The sequence below is a fragment of the Phodopus roborovskii genome, unplaced genomic scaffold, assembly GCF_943737965.1.
Source record: "Phodopus roborovskii unplaced genomic scaffold, PHOROB, whole genome shotgun sequence".
Classification (NCBI taxonomy): domain Eukaryota; kingdom Metazoa; phylum Chordata; class Mammalia; order Rodentia; family Cricetidae; genus Phodopus; species Phodopus roborovskii.
In genome coordinates, this window is record NW_026125708.1 from 592079 (window position 1) to 610422 (window position 18344).

An 18344-nucleotide genomic window follows, 5' to 3' on the forward strand; every position below is an offset into this window, starting at 1 on the left:
ACACACATACACACACACACACACACACACACACACACACACACACACTTACATACACGAGCTGAAATCTGAGAAAAGCAAGCTTCTATACTTACCTCTCAACTATAGGAAACTTTATAGGACAAGTAACTTTTTTTTTCTTTAACAAATCACAAGAAAAAGGAAAGTTGTACTGGAAACTTATATATTGAGTATACAGTAAAAAATGTATAGTCTCTATTGCACACTACATCAAGTCTGGGCCTCTGGGTGCTTTATGATGTTACAGGTGATTCTGATATACAATAAATTTGAAAAAGAATGCTATAGATCAAACAGTCAAACAAAATCTCATACCATAAGTTTTTATAAATAAAGATTTACTTGAACACAGCTTTTCTATTCATTTAAATAGTAGCTATGCCTACTCCCATGATATAATTATGCAACTGTGTAGATGTGATAAATGCTGGCCATATAGTTAACAAAACCTCACATATGTACTTTCAAGCAAAATTCTGCTAGAAATTAGATACTTGAAATACCTTTCATCATACTGCTGTGTATACATTCAAACTGGATCCTCATTTAAAGAAAGAAACAATATACTTCTGGACACTATAAATCTGAACATAGAATATTTGATATTACAATTAACTACCCTCCAGTTATTATAATTTTCTTACAAAGAGTTCTTATCTTTTCAAGAAAAATTTGAAGCTGAGATATTTAAAAATGAAATAAATATAGTGTTATGGATTCATTTTTAAAAATCATACAACAGGCAGATGCTAACTGGGGCTATAAATAAAATAAGGTGTGATTTTGAAAGCTGACTCTGAATGATGGTAACTTGAGTTCTTTGTGCTGCATCTTTCATTTAATTGTTATATATACACTCTTAGAAGAAGCTCTGCAGAATACAAATGTATTCAAAAGGAAAAGCAGTAACCTACAGAGTCAGTACCAAAAATGAACAGTCCCTTCCCCCACAAAATGGTATCCTCTTTTAAAGGTAGACAGCTTTGACTTTCTCCATTAGTAGCATATTATTATTCATGAGATATATTTCAACATAGTACAATGTTCTAGACTATTTCACTGCTACCAATTAAAACCAAACCATCCCTTAATGTAAGAAAAACTTTTCATTGTCAAATTATCATATAATATTTTAAGACACTTTAAATACAAAACAAAACTGAAAACTCAATATAACTTAACTGCAATAGTGATAATATGCTAACAGAGGAGTTATTGGCAAGTTGATGTATAGAGAATATGATAATTATATCACAAAATATCTATCAGCAGTAATTTTAATAAACTGCTTATTCTAAGATGCTTCCAGAATGCAGATAACTTGAAAAGGTAAAGTACCCTCATAACCAATAAGTGTGTGTGTGTGTGTGTGCATGTATGTGTGTGTGTGTGTCTATTATTTACTTGCATATGTACTAATGTACATTTATGATTGTATTACTGTAATCATTAATCCATATATTTATACTCTAAGAGTGACTCTTAAAAAAAGACAGAGGGCTACAATGCAATTGTGCAAACACCATCTCCAGTCAACAATGAAGGCTTTGTTAATAGAATGACAGTTGGTAATATATATATGTATATATATATATATGATTTCTAATGAGCTAGAAGTGTACAAAATATGGATGCTAATTGTGAATAACATAGTCACATAGTCTTATATGAACAGACAGAAAAGTATAGGACTGGATAATGTGAATATCAATGAATGAATAAAACAATAGTATGAATGTCCACATGTGATGAAACATAAGTTACATAATAAACACCTAGTATTTTCTGTAGCTACAAATCAGTTAACTAGAATCCATTCAGCTTTAAAGGTAATCTGTTATATACAAGAAACACTAGCAAAAAGGGGGCAGTTTAAAAATAAGACAATGAAGGAATAAGTAAAACTCGTAAGTAGGAACCAAGCACATATAATTCAAGCACTGAGAACGGTAAGGCAGAGGTATCATTAGTATGAGGGCAACCTGGAGTGTAAAATGAGCTTGTCTGTTACAAACAAATAATAAGGCATAACAACATGCAGGACAATGGTGTGGTCTCATCAATAAACCTGTGGCATAATAGTTGGGAGGTGGTAGGTTAAGGAGATGAGGATTTAAGAAACAGGAAGAATGTGTGGTAATACACTGGATAGGTAGACAAACAGCTTTAACAAGAAGTTTTTACTGTCAACCAGGAAAATGTTAATAGTCTGGAAAGGCAACGACTGCAGAACAAGGTAAGTAGAAGATGTCAGGCATGGTTGTGCAGACCTGTAATCCCAGAACTCAGGCAAGAAAACCAGGCGTTGCTAGCCTTCCTCAGCTACATTCACGTCTGTCCAGGCTACCTGAGATTTCACCCAAAAAGTGGGAAGGGAAGCTGAAGAACATTGTAACTTCAACTTATTAACAAATACAAATACATTTATACATAAACATACTTGCACAAAAGATTTAGAATAATGTGTGTTATATTATCAGTAATGATTACAGAGTACAAGAATAAAGCAAGAAAATTTTTGTTTTGGTTTCTGTACCTTCTAATTTCTACAGTGCAAAGTACTGCTTCTGAAAAGACATAAGCATTATTATAAAAGTAAGAATCCAGTAAACCTAATAGCCCTGAACCATTGAAATGGAAGTACAGACACAAGACTGTGAAAGAGTCTTACATCTCCCCCATTAGATCATAGAATTTTATTGCCTGACTCCAATTATACTACTGCATTTTCTCATTTGCCTCAAGTAAAACTTTCACAAAAGATGTTGTCAACACATCTGAAAGCACAAAGAAATGGGACTTCATTGAGTTTACAGAACAAGCCGTACAACTCCCTTTGTGTCTGCATATTGATAAACACATGTATGAATGGTAGAATTAGGCATGACATTTGCTTCCATTGTAGTCTTCCACTAATGGTGAAATTGCAGCAGAGGAGACTATTAGTGATCTCCTATCTGTGCCTAATGGAAGCTACAGACACAAAAAAGAACTGGGTAACTGAGAAACCCAAATTGGCAGTGGTCTATTTATCTTTGCCTATTATTAACCTAGAAAATAGCAAGGGGCAAGAATACATTACAAAAGCACAGATATAATCATTATATACACCATGAAAGCAATGATTGGCAAGCAGGATAATTGCATGCATTTTCAAAGCATGTGAATTTTCCCATTTCCCCATCCAGGTTTTCTAAACAGCACTAGCCCTATTTTTTAAATTCACACTGTCTGCAATATGTGGTTACAAAGTTTTCAAACATACGTAAAAACTTTGGAGATAGCTAATGTGATGAATAATCTTGAGTAGCAACTGATGGAATGTGAAACACCTAAAACTTTAAAGATCACCTCTGAGTATTTCTGTCCAGCCATCTCCATAAAGTATTAATTAAGGTAGGAGACATGCTTTAAATGCTGTCAACAATATCCCACAGCCTTGGGGCATATGTGGAGCCCATGAAGCTAGCCTTTTGTATTCATATGCTCTCCATCTCTCCCTTTCCACATTTTCCATCCCAGTCCCCCTCTTAATCCTTGCCAATATTATATTATAAGCTGTTCTGTTTTGCCATGGACATCACCTCCCATTCTACCATGATGATATCCCTCCCTTAAGGTTACTTTGTTCTGGTATTTTGTCACAGTGATAAAAGACTAAGACAAGTACTATTGACATTTGGCTAGCTTACAGGTCTACAGGATGCTTCAGTCGTCAGTCAGTACTTTGGCACATTGGCTTTCTCTGTGTAGTAAATGATGAATCCCTAAACTACCAGTATTCAAATTCAAAGACAAAGCAAACTTTCCTACCAGACTATAACAAAATTTTCATGTACAAGAAAATTTGCAATTTCAAACCACCTACTATCTATGCCATATTCAAATTTTCTCAAGTGTCAAAAGACAAAAATCTTTTAAACTAAGTTTTTCACATGTAGGTAAAATCAAAAGTCATGCACTGCATTTGCTTCTTGGGATCCCTACATCTGTTCCTATGATACTGACATTTTTTTTTTTAAGTTAAAGCCAAAGAAAGCAGAGAAACATTAACCTCTACAATAGCCAAAAACATAAAATATCTTGGGGTAAGGCTTACCAAACAAGTGAAAGATGTATATAGCAAGAACTTTGAGTATTTAAAGAAAGAAATTAAAGAAGATACCATAAAATGGAAAGATCTCCCATGCCTTTAGATAGGTATGATATAGTAAAAATGACAATCTTGCCAAAAGCGATCTACAGATACATGCAATCCCCATTAAAAAACAGGTACAATTCTTCATAGACCTTGAAAGAACAATCCTCAACTTTATATAGAAAAACAAAAGACCCAGAATAGACAAAACAATAATGTATAATAAAGGAACATCCAAGGGTACCACCATCCCTAATTTTAAACTCTATTATAGAGCTATATTCCTGAAAGAGCTTGGTATTGCCACAAAAATACACAGGTAGACCAGTGGAATTGAATTGAAAACCCCGATATTAACCCACACACCTATGAACACCTGATTTTTGACAAAGAAGCTAAAGCATCTTCAACAAATGGTGGTGGCATAACTGGATTCTGGGGTGTAGAAGACTGCAGATAGATCCATATCTATCTCCATGAACAAAACTTAAGTCCAAATGGATCAAAGACCTCAACATAAATCTAGCCACACTGAACCTCCAAGTAGAGAAAATGGGAGGTATCCTTGAACTAATTGGCACAGGAGACTTTTGCTGAACATAACACTAGGAGCACAGACACTGAGATCAACAGTTAATAAATGGGACCTCCTCAAACTGAGAAGCTTCTGTAAGGCAAAGGACACAGTCAACAAGACAGAAATGGCAGCCCACAGAATGGGAAAAGATCTTCACCAACCCCACATCTGTCAGAGGGCTGATTTCCAAAATATACAACGAATTCAAGAAACTAGTTACCAAAACACCAAATAATCCAATTAAAAAGTGGGGTACAGAACTAAATAGAGTTCTGAATGGAGGAATCTACAATGGCTGAAAAACAAGAAAGTGCTCAGCATCCATAGCTATCAGGGAAATGCAAATCAAAATAACTTGGAGATACCATCATACTCCTGCCAGAATGGCTAAAATCAAAAACACCAAAGACAAGTATATGCTGGTGTGTATGTGGAGAAAGGGGCACACTCCTCCACTGCTGGTGGGAGTGCAAACTCGTACAGCCACTTTGGAGATCAGTATGGTGGTTGCTCAGGAAAATGGGATCAGTCTACTTCAAGATCCAGTAATTCCACTCTTAGGCATATACCCAAAAGATATGCATTCATACAACAAGGACATCTGCTCATATATGTTCAGAGCAGCATGATTTGTAATAGCCAGAATTTGGAAGCAACCTAAATGCTCCTCAACTGAAGAATGGATGGAGAAAATTTGGTACATTTACACAATGGAGCACTACTCAGCTGAAAATAACAATGGAATCTTGAAATCCAAGGCAAATGTATGGAACTAGAAGAAACCATCCTGAGTGAGGTAAACTAGTCACAAAAAGACAAATGTGGTATGTACACACTGATATATGGATTTTAGACATGAATCACAAATTTACCAGCCTACAATCCACACTGCCAGAAAAGTAAGGAAACATGGAGGAGACTAAGAGAGTCATGCATGGTCCCCCAGAGAGTAAAAAGGGACCCGATCTCCTGAGCAAATTGGGACCAAAGAGGGAGGAGAGAGGCAGTTAGGAGAAAGAGAAGGGGACAAGAGGAGAGGAGAGGTGGGCATGAGGGAACAGGAAGTTTACACAGAGACAGAATAGAGAAAAGCAAGAAAAGAGATACTACAATAGAGGGAGCCATTGTAGATTTAAGGAGAAATCTGGCACTAGGGAAATGCCCAGAGATCTACAAGGATGAACCCACCTAACAATCTAAATAATAGTGGAGAGGCTGCCTTTAATGCCCTTCCAAAATAATGAGATTGACAACCACCTTATATGCCATCCTAGAGCCTTCATCTAGTAGTAGAGGGAAGCAGGAGCAGGCACCCACAGCTAAACATTAGCTGAACTCCTGGAATCAAGTTACAGAGGGAGGAGTGATGAGCAAAGTGGTCAAGACCAGGCTGAGGAAACCCACAGAATCAGCTGACCTGAACAAGGGGAAACTCAGGCACCCCAGTCTGAAAGCTAGGATACCAACATAGGACCGACCCAGACCCCCCTGAACATGATTCTCAGTTAGGAGGACTGGGCAGTCTATGGAGCCTCTGGTAGTGGATCAGTATTAATCCCTAGTGTACAAATGAACTTTGGGAGCCCATCCCACATAGAGGGATACTTTCTCATCCTAGACCCTCCACTAAATGATATAACAGACTTTGGAGACTCCCCAAGGAAAATCTCACTCTCCCTGGGGAGCAGAAATAGGATGGGCTGGGGTTTGGTGGTGGTGATAGGGTAGGGTGGGAGTTTGAGGGAACTGGGATTGACATGTAAAACAACCTTGTTTCAAATGTAAATAATACTGAAAAAAAAAAAAAAAAAGAATGCCAAGCACTCTTTGATCAGTGCTTGATCAAAACAAGGCAGTTCAAATATAAGGTAATGATTTTGCTATCATCCCCACATTCATTAGCTGCTGTTCTTCTAAAATAGCTTTTCATTCTTCAATGTGCTATTAACAAATAATCATGTTCAAGTTTCCCAAATGTCATTGGAGTCATCTCTATCAAATAAATCCCTTTCTTTGTGGTAGAATTTACTCAAGGTTCACCCTGTGTTTACAAACCCTAGATCTGGAATGGCTACTTTTCTAAGATGCTCTGTTCCTGTGAAAAGGGAATAGTATGTAGAAACAAGGAACTGAGCACTAGATATACTCACATATTGGGGGGAGGGGGAAATCATTTCAAGTCTGGAAAGGATATTTTTGTTTTACTTTGTATAATGAATTCATAGACATTCTTTTTCTTACACCATGAACTTTAGCTTCTGTTAAATTAGTATAAAAACACATGCAAATATGTATGCACATACATATTTGTTTCTTCCTTGTAAAATGTGTGTGTATTTTAGATCATATTCATATGACTACTAATAAACCAACCAGATGATGCTTAAAATTTCTTTGTAGCTCTTCTTGTTTTCCAAGGCTGTTTCATTAAGGATGAGTCAGAGGCATGTGCTGGCAGCTCAGTTGTTTACTCTATGTGTTTCTAATATCTGCTTTTTCAGTGTTCTGTTTTGTGATTCTTAAGATTTGTTTTGTTTTAGATTTTTGAATTTATACAAATTAGCATTGACTGGAAGTTGAAACTACATCAGAAGGTGACTTAAAGGAATCTAACTCTTGTCCTTGTCCCCTCCATGTCATTAATAACTGCCCCCATGTGTAGCCATTCTCATAAATTTCTTGAGGTATATCTGCCATAAAGTTCCCCATTTTAAAGAGTATTATTCAATGACTTTTAGTATATTCATACAGCAGTATAACTGTTCCAATGTCTAACTGGAGAAACTTTCATCACTCAATAAATAATGACCACACCCAGTATCAACAACTCATTATTATTATGCAATATTTTGTCTATCAACTTATATAGTGACACATGATAGACTTTTTACACCATTGAATAATTATGGATAAAGCTGTTATAAATATCTATGTGTAAGATTTTGTATGGACATCTGTTTTTACTTAACTTGGGTATATAGTGAGGAAATAGAATTCCAAGATCATGCAGAACCCTATATTTAACTTTTGGAATCATTAGGTATTTTGTAAATCACTTTGTGCTTCTTTTGACTAACATTTAAACAAGTGTATGATTTCTTACATTTTTAATTTCCCTCTTCTATTAGAAAAAAGAAATTCTCTAGAATATTATACACCCTGATTTATGTCTTAGGTCTTTTATTGTTTTTGCTGCTTGTTTTATAACCTAACATGTATAATGTATACTACGGAGAAAAAAATCCTGCATAGACAAAGTCCTTATTCTTTTGGTTTTTATGAGTACACAATACTACATACCCTCATTCACTCATCAAGTCCTTGTTGTAGAACAAGTACTATGTCCAGTTTTTATTATTAAATTATGCTACACTGACCAACACTGCTTTGTGTTTGTGGAGATGTAGACGCCAAAAAGTGTGACTGGTAGACTAAAATGAAAATTAATATGCACATGTGCTAACTTGTTCTGAATCCCCATTCTCTAGGAACATACTAAACTAATACCATAATTAATCAGAGTGCCTGTTTTCCATAATCTCATTGATAGAAAATGTGAATTGTAATTTGTCAATGAATGTGAGCTCAGTAGAAGTGTAATCTGTATTTTATTATTATGGTGAGATTGAGTATTAATTTCCATACATTTAAGTTTTTCTATTTTTGAGATACAACTATATGTATCCCTTTTGTTTGTTTGTTTCAAACATTTTGAAGAGCAGGAACAGTGAAGTAAACCAGGTAGATGGGAAGATGGAGGCAGGTACCCCATCACTCACTACCAGAAGGAACGATATCATGAGTTCTTGGGCTCTTGTTACACATTAGATTTTCAGGTTACAGTTGAAAGAATGCCTTGTATCATAGCTGATTCAGCTCCTTCCAGCTATAGATGAACAAGTTCTGCATTAACAAACTGAGGACCAAGGAGTGGAAGGACTTTGTTTGGATCACATAACAAATTAGAGTTAGACCTAGAAATTGAACTCCAAGTTACTTTCCCTAGAGCAACTTCAAGTTAATGTGCAAATAATTTCTTTGTTGATTTTTTTTATTTTCACTAAGATTACATCAAAGTACATTTTGGAGAGAACAAGTCTCTTAATACTCTTTATTAGCTGGAGCTATCCATGCTTATTATCTATATCAGTATCTTTAATATCCACTTACTGTATACGTGTAAAAAAATCTTAAGACGGTACAAGCTGGATGAGACTTTGGGAGATATCTCACATCACGGGAACACCTGAGGTCCAGACAGGCAGAGTGTTCAATACATATCACAGGATCAGCCAAAATGGTCCTTAGTCTGAGATCTCACCATCACTAACAGCCTCAAATTTAGGTGTTAGATCCTCTCCAGATAAGGTTGAATGTAGCAGGATGGATATTGGGAGTGTGTAGATAGGCTTATTTGCTAAATATATGTTTAGGATACATTATAATTTTAAGCTTAATTACCAATTACTGTGTAAAATACCAGGAGAGGCCTAGAGACCAAGCAGACCAATCAAATGAGCTAGCAACAGAACTGAAATAAGCACTCCGTGTTTTATAACTTCTGAACTGTAGCCTTCCTGTCTTTGTTTTGATCCAAGCAAATTAATCTTTGCTCACAATATTGAAATATTGCCATCATGCATCATCATGGAGCATGTGTACCCCTTCTAAGTCTCCTGCCTCCTACTACACCAGGACAGGAGGCTGAACAGATCCTAGTGTCTCTCATTGTGCCCATTACTCTCTCCCACACAACTTCCATTCTTCCTCCATCCCTCCTACTTTCCCTCTCTTCCTTTCCCCTCTCCTCTCATTATTTACTTCCATTCTTTTATTTTCTTTCCTTTGTCAAGGTCTTACTACATAATGGTCTTGTCGGGACTCAGACTGAGAGGCTTTCTACACTCTCCTCCCAAATGCTAGGATTACAAACACACAGATTGTGCCTGGCAAAAAAAATGCACTCCTTAAGAGCTCTCTATGTGTTACATGATTTCCCATGTTCATATTAATCCACGACACTCCTATTTCACAGTCATCAGTATTTTCATCATAGAGATGAACACATAGAGGCTCAGTGAGGCTCACTTAGAATTAGACAGCTAAAGAAGTTATAGAACTCGGATCCCAAACTAGGTTTGTCTGACAGTAAAGAATATGTCTGGTCCTGGTGCATAGCATACAAACCTACTGCTACCTTTCAGCTAAAACAAACCAGGAGCCTGTTGACTCTAGGATATGTACAGGGATATGGCCTCACTCAGAGAATATTCAGATGCCCCCCAAAAAATGTTGGGGGATGGGGCTCAATGAGTTGGGAGTCAGTTTTTCTTTAGTCCTCCTATGTGTGCCAGACCCTCAACAGAAACTCTTTCTGAAACGCAAGCAGTTACTTACTTTACCAAGTGTCTGATTAGAAGTTCCAGCATTTCCCGGTTCTTTTCTGGTAGCTTATATACTAGGGAGTGAATAGCCCCCAAACGGTAATCTAGGTTGTCAGATTCTGGCAGAGAGAACACAAAGAGATGGTTTGGCTTTGAGGTCACACAGTCACACTAACACACACACACACACACACACACACACACACACACACACACACACTTGAGCACAGGGAGAGGGAGAGAGGGAAGTGAAAAGGAGAGGGAGAGAAAGAGTAAAAAAAAAATGAAGAGAGGAAACAGGCAGGTAAGTAAATAAATAAGGCCAGACACACTGAATAAATGAGAAAAATAGAAACAAAACCAACAATGGCAAGGAGAGATTAAAAAGCAAAAGAAACAAAATATAGGCCTAGAGGGAAGAAGACATTGGAAAGTTGGGAATGGAAGCTTGTGGACAAGACATTCTCAGAGGCAAGCAAAAATGCAGTCACAGCAGCTTGTCTCTAAAGCCCCAAGCAAAGCTTCCAGTTAGAATCCTTTGCAACTAAAGTTGCTGCCTTCCAAAGTCAATCACCGAAAGAGCCCTGAAGTTCACACCACATGCCACCAGTCAGCCAATTTTCTTGAAAGCATACAGCTAACACTGGTTATCAAAGTTATCTACCTCGAAAAGTTAGCAATCAAAAATATGCTCACTTAGTAGTGGGCAAAATCTGAGTTTATTTTGGGAATTCTCCCCTCAAAGCAGTTTGCTAGCCTTTCACCATAGACTTCTGTAGGAAAGCAGGACAACACGATTTAACTAGTAGTGTGCATACTTACTGGCAGCAGAGACGAGTTCTTTGTGAAGCTTATAAGTCATGACAGGCTCTGAAAGATTCCTGAAACGAATGAAGAGGATCACATTTTGGAGAAGGAAGAGACCAGAGCATGGACTCCCACCTTTATGAGTACTAAGGCCCCACACCTTACCCTGATTACACACATCTCACAGCTGAGCAGTGGGGTATAAGTTTAAAAGATCTGCAAATAAATATGCTGGGACTTTCAGCAAGGTCTTAATTAGCTCCCCAAAGTGAAAGGAAATAAGAAAACAGTCCTGCCAATTCTAAAAAAGAGCCACTCTAAATGTGAGCATGTGCTTATAAGTTGAGGCTGTAAATGTGAGCATGTGCTTATAAGTTGAGGGATCTAAAGAGTTTCCAAAGTGCTTTTGTATCTGTTGTATTTGAAACTCCCATTGATTCTATGAAGTAGAGCAGGACTGAAACTAAGAGACGAGATCTGGGATGGAACTAAACCTTGGGAAATCACTAACCACAGAGGCAAGAGCACAGACACGATCATTTGATGAGATGTTGTACACATTTCCAGCCAGGTTTCTATAGAAAATAATATACATAACATTTCTATTTCTTAGTCTCAGAATCCCCTGGTTTACCCTCTAATCCATTTAAATCTAACTCGCTCCAACTGCTCCAAGGAAGTTGTTCTTACCAATACCACCAGTGACTGCCTTGATACTGAACACAAAGACAACTGTCATTCTTTACCTTACTTGACTTCTTTGAGTCATTTGGGGTTGTTAACAAACCTCCTCGAGACTTATCCCTTAGATTTTGCTGAATCACTTGATTTTGGTTTTTCTCTTAACCACTGTGACTTTTCAGAACCTTCTTCTCTGAGAATTTATCATGGCTCCTTTCACCTTTTACAACACTAGATTGCTGGAAAATTCAAATATCTACAGAGGCTTGGAAATTTTCATGTTGTTCCTGTCTCATATTTAACCTGAATTTGCATGGCAGTGTCTTTATTTTTCTACAAACAGCAGCCATATTTACTAACACAAATAAGCATGTGTGTTCTTGCAGTCAGATCTTTCCATTTTCAACAGAGATGAACAATAAATACTTTTTTATAAGAAATACACTCATTTTCATATTTTGACTTGATTCTGCTTCAGTGGTATCTCTATTGGACAAAAGGGTGTGCCATAAAACACAGTATTGCTGTTTCTCAACACTGACATCTATCTTAGAGCAGAGGAGCATCTGTTCTTGTGGTTTTAAGTACCATCACAGCATCATGATTTCCATTTCTGCCACTGAAAGGCACAACAAGGGTCCTACATCTAATTTCTTAATAAACATTATTTCTCCATGGCAAATCCAAATGGCTCCAGGGTCTAGCACATTCATTTATTCTCAACAAATTCCAACTTTGTCTGTTTGCCCAAACCAGATTCCTTTCTCCATCACGATCATAACCAGTGAAAGGATTCCATCCACAGACTCTTTCAGAGCTTGCTTCTTACCATTTATGCCACTGATATGAATCATTATATAAACAAAAATAAAAATAAATAAGCTTTGCATCTTGACTATACACATAAAGTGTGACCTCATGTTCTTACGGCCACCACTTCCCTGACATGATGAACTTGATACTTTCTTAAGGCACGAGTCAAAACTCTTCTTAAACAATAAACTGAAAGAAATCAATAGTGATGACAGCCTAGGGCATATGACAGTCCCACTGATGATCAACTCTAACTAGATGAGTTGGCCACTCATAGCTTTAGGCTTGACCTTCTCTTCAGCTGACTAGGCTTGAGCTAGAAAGTATTTCAATTGAATAAAGCCTTTGAAACATGTCATTATGAATACTGACTCCTTTTAAGGAGGATAAGTAAATCACTTACTCACTGACTACTCTCATTATCCTAAGTCTTTGAAAATGATTCATATTAAAATTGCTCTCTCCTTATTAAACGATCCACACATTCCAAAGTTGCCCAAGGCTCCTAAAAAGAGACAATCCAGGAAAAGTACCCTTTTAATCCAGAGATTTAAGTTAAAAAAAATACCAGCTATAACCACAAAATACTTTGTTGGGGAAGCAAGAACCTCAGTTTCCCCATCTGTAAAAAGGAGTGTTATACTTCCTGTGGTACACGGGTACTGGGATAAAAAATATCAATGAAAGTGTCAATAACAGCAACTAGCATAGTGTCTATACCAGGATAAGCCTTCCGATAGCATTTCCTTTCTTTGGAAAATAAAATAGGCATGCTTCTGAAAGAGCATTCATAGTTATAAGAAACTAAAATTACATCAAGATGATGCAATAACAGAAGGTCATTCAACATCAATATCATGACCCAACTGTTTGGAAGAATGATCTAGTGCACAGTTTAAATATCAATCTTACTGAAAAAATACAACAAAAATGGAAAAGAAAACACTTGAACTTGGAACTACAGTGCATATTATATGACATAAAGAATAGCAGTGAAAAGCTGAAGGGGATGCTGTGAGTGGTAGAACACACCTTTAATCCCAGTAGTACATAGGCAGAGGAAGGTGGATTTCTGTGAGTTGGAGGCTAGCCTGATCTACATAGAGAGTTCCAGGCTAGCCTGCAAAGTGAGACTCTGTCTCTAAATACATACATACATACATATATATATATATACATATATATGTGTGTGTGTATGTGTGTGTATGTATGTGTATGTATATGTATATGTATATATATTCATATGTTTATGTATACATATTCAAACATACTTTTATGTTTGAATGTTTATGGCATATACTGATGCCAGTAAATAGGACACTAATTTTATCAGCACTGTGTATCCCAAAATTTTGCTAGTAAGTTAATATTTTTTTCTTACTGCTGTCACATCGTTATCTCCAACTTTTTGTTTTCTTTTATATTTCCATTTATATGGGTTAAAACAGGACAATATGGTATAGTCATATTTTCTTTCTCTTTCTCTCCTTGGGGCAAGAACTCTACCACTGAACTATATCCACAAGAGCATGGTTTGAAAGAATAGTATTGTTTTTTTAAAAAAAAATATTTTTTAGTAACAAATACTTTCTATGTTAAATCCTCATATTAAAGATATTTTTTCTAGAGTTTGAGGTGGTGGTCCATGCCTATAATTCTTGCATTCAGGAAGCTGAGGGATGATTTTTGTATCAAGTTCCAGTCCAGTCTGGGCTACATAGTAAGTCCCTGTCTCAGAGACAAACATAAAACATCTTATTAAACAGAAATCATCCTAGACAAATTTCATCAATCATGAAAAGCCAAATCAAAGTTGAATTAAAACATACCTGAGGTAGAATTTTAAGGAGCTTGTGATTGTCTTAATGTCCCAGTCACTATTATGAAAATCCACATCTCCTGGGCATTTTGGATCTAAGAAAAAAAAAAAAACACACAAAAACAAAAAATAATCTTCCCACAGATTTTACCTGTTAACTTCTTTTTTAAAAAATGAAGTATATTACTTAGATGGTTACTCTAATAAATTTTCAAGACACCGAAACTACAAAAAGAAATCTTTTCGGTTTTCAAAAATGTATCTTGTATTCTGGCTCGGGGTACAAGAACTTTGGAAATGATCACTTCTAGACACCCTGTGAGAAGAAAATGCTGAACAAACTGAACAACACTGTAGATGAGCAAAATTGTGAGATCAAAAGAAAACTGCTGCAGCTGAACTGTGAGGCTGCAGAGTCAGCACTTTCTAGCAGAAGCTCCATGGAAACCATGGAAACCCCTCATTCCTGGCATAGAAAAACTTAATCTGTAAATGAAAAAAAATGCTAAGACCCAATATGTATGAGTTTTAGAATTAAAAAAAAAATGTGTGGCTCGTGACAGACTCTGATGGCTCCCCATTCCTGAAGAGTGGATGGGAGTTGGGAAGACGGGAGAGAGAGGAAACTGGGATTTGGTATGTAAAATAAGACTGTCATTTTAATTTAAAATAATAATCAAAAATGGATGGCCCAACCCTATCAGGGAACACCACACGTTTGGGTCCCTTACTGGTTTTACCTTGAGTATGCTGTCAATTTTCCTGAGTAGAAATCTAAGAATAATCCCCTCACGAATGCATGATTCTACTAAAGGTAGAAGAAAAGTAACCATATGTCCAGAGCTTAACAGGAACTATTTTACTGCACTCCAACTACTACAGTTTTACCACAATCTACATGAAATGAGTAGTTAAAGAAAACATTCAACTCTATACCCAATCTGTCTCTTAAAGGGAATACCAAAAATAAACTGAGAGGTACTGGGAAAGGTCACAGGCCACAAGTACAGTAGACAAAGAATCACAAGAATTATGGAACATCCCACACACACACATATGGCACCTTACCACCACATCAATAAGCCTTCTTCAAACCAACAGTACTCATTCTGCCTAAAGGAACAGCACAATTCACTAAGTGTCCATGGCAAACCAAAGCTAGAGGACAGTCAAAAATGCAAATGTAACCTGAGATAAACATAAAGCTTCATACTAAAGGTATAATTTTTATACCCATAATTTTTTATCTATTACATCATGTTATCTTAGAAAAAGTCAGAAAACATAGCTTAAAGATACAGAAGAAACAAAAAAAAACTACTCTTTGATATGAAGATTTTAGAAATACAAATTCAGTATTTTAAAACAGCTGTGATTAATGTTAAGGTCTATAATACACAAAAGTGAGCAACATAAAAGAAGAGATGGATAAAACAGAAGGTAGATACAAAGATCTAAGGAAGCATAAAAACAAATACTAAAAACCAAAACACTATAATAGGAAGGAAGAAAGCATTTAAGACCTGAACACAGCTGGGAGAAACATCAGTGAGTCTGAAGAAATGCCAATAGGGACTTCTAAAATGGAAATACAAAACAAAAATTATTAAAAGGTGAAAAAAGAGAATATAAAGCTATGAAATTTATACTATACCTGTGATAAGAATCACCATGATGAAAGTAAAGATTAAAAAGGAAAGATAAAAGAGAGATTATTGGATGCATCTCAGTAGGATGGATGCATCTCAGTAGGAGGGTGCTTTTTTTTTTTTTTTTTTTTTTTTTTTTTTGCATGTGTGACTCCCTGACTTCAATTCCCAGTGCTAAGGGGAAAAGAAGGGAACAGGATAGAAAAATAAAAGAGATAAAGAACAGAAAAAAAAACCTGAAATACCAATAATTTCCCAAATATAATGACCAATGCCAGACCACAAATGCAGGAAGGATCGTCAGAAAACATCTGTGTGTGTGTGTGTATGTGTGTGGCGAGAGAGAGAGAGAGAGAGAGAGAAAGAGAGAGAGAGGAAGGGAGTGAGAGAGTGAGAGAAAGAGATGGGGAGAGAGAGAGACTGCTGAAAATAAATGACTGTGAAGGACCAGTAACAGTTAATATAACTACACAATGCAACCCTTACGCCAAAGTGCTATGCTACTCAATGACAATATTCAGTGAATTAGGATTTAGACTTCTAGAATTTTCAACTGACATTGTAAATCAAAAACATCTATAAATGTATAACCCACAAAAATAAAACTAAACTTCCAGCAAAATAAATCTCAATATAGCAAAGTCCAATGAAAGAATACAGTCTGGCTACTAGCTATCTCTCAAGAGACTCAGTTTATATATTCAAGAAGAGAACACTCAGGGCTTAACAAATCTTTGCCTAGATGTCATTCATCTTCCCCCAGTCATAATGGCAAAGACCACATCTGATAGTAAAAGCGAGAGAGGATGTGGGAGAAAGGGGAACACTCATTCACCGTTGGTGGGATTGTGAACTGGTCCATCCACTATGAAAATCAGCGTAAAAATCCTTAAAAAGCTAAAAATAAACTTACTATATGCTCCAACTACACCACTCCTCAGCATATGCCAAACGACTCCACATTCTACCCCACAGACACTTGCTCAGCCACATTCATTACTGCTCCATTCATAGCTAAGAAATGAAATAACCAATGTCCTTCAACTAAAAATAGATTATGAAAAGACTATGCATACATGTTACAGATGCTATGCAACTGTAAAGAAAAAATTATATTTGTAGGTAAATGGACGGAACTAGAATAGTTCATATTGAGTGATGTAATCCAAACTCAGAAACACAGATGCCACGTATGAGGTTCCTAGCTCCAAATCTTCAGATATGAGTGTATTCATAATCTGGAGTAATAACAGAAATCAGAAAATGTAAAAAAAAAATACTGTTACAGGGGAAGGAGCAATAGAATGGTGACTAGCAGGGTACAAGTGATATATGGAAGGAATGGGTCTAAAAGGAAGAATACAAATACAGCAGGGAGAATGGTAACATGATAGTAAGGGTATCACAAAAAATCATAAGGAATCAAACTATTGCCTATATACCTAAAAATATCTATAACACATATAAAACCCTGTATACAAATGCATATGCTTTAAATGAAATATTCCCATCAGATCAAGGATTTCAGCCATGTTCAGTGATAAAGATAGAGAACTGAAGATGCTTAGGGGGTAGAGGGATTGTAAAGACATACCAAATGAAACTGAATTTCTTCAGCTATAGAAAATGTAACAAAGGCTTATCCACAGGCAAGACTACATGAATAAATAAGGATATAGCCACCAGCAGAAAGGGTAAGAGATGAGCCACTGCCAGAGTCACACTGAGTCTATCTGAAAGGAAAGTGCTGGCAAAAGAATTACCTTTTATCTGTAGCTATTGGAAGGTAAGCAATAATTTTCAGGTATAGAATGTTGACAGCATGAGAACATGATCCTGGACAGTTTCAACATGACACAATTGCTTAGTAAAACTTTATGTTATGAAAATCCCAATGTAGTTACAAAGTTTTGTCCTAGAGACAAGCAATGTGTTAGTATTGCTTCATTCTATGGGGGTAATCAGCTAGGCAAAATAACTGTATTAATGTAGTAATCAGGAAGGAGTTAACAAAGCAGGCTTGACATCATTGCTCTAAGAGAGGCTTCCATGCAAGGTGGAGCCTTGGAACTTGAAATTTGAAAGGGTCCCCAACATTGAATTAATAAAATGTCTCACTGTGTCTGGATTTCTTGTATAGTAGAATGGATGCTGAAACCATGTTTGATTTTGAGGCAATGAAGTATTAGAATGTGCTGGGAAGTAGTGGCTTTCATCAGAAGCCTTAATAAACATCTTAACAAATTAGTCTCTGGCTATCTCACCATGCAAATGAAGCAGTACAGCTCCTATCAAACTAACAATAGAGGGACTGAGTGGATCTTGGGTAATTCTACTGGGAGAAGATTCCTAGAAGCTTTCGTTCTACTAGATTCTACCATATACACCTTTCCTCTTTTATAACTTTGGTTTGTCTTTTGACTATAATCAATTATAGCCATGAGAATAACTATAT

General features: G+C 36.4%; 1 protein-coding gene across 1 annotated transcript in view; it reads right to left on the reverse strand.

The window, feature by feature from the left end:
- Ophn1 (oligophrenin 1) overlaps positions 1-18344 on the reverse strand; it is a 333577-nt gene that overhangs the window by 58576 nt on the left and 256657 nt on the right. Inside the window, exons 16-18 of the mRNA XM_051178493.1 lie at positions 14251-14335; positions 10943-11001; positions 10134-10239 (exon numbers count right to left, since the gene is read on the reverse strand). Coding sequence (XP_051034450.1) covers positions 10134-10239; positions 10943-11001; positions 14251-14335 — 250 coding nt within the window. The remainder of the gene's footprint in view (positions 1-10133; positions 10240-10942; positions 11002-14250; positions 14336-18344) is intronic.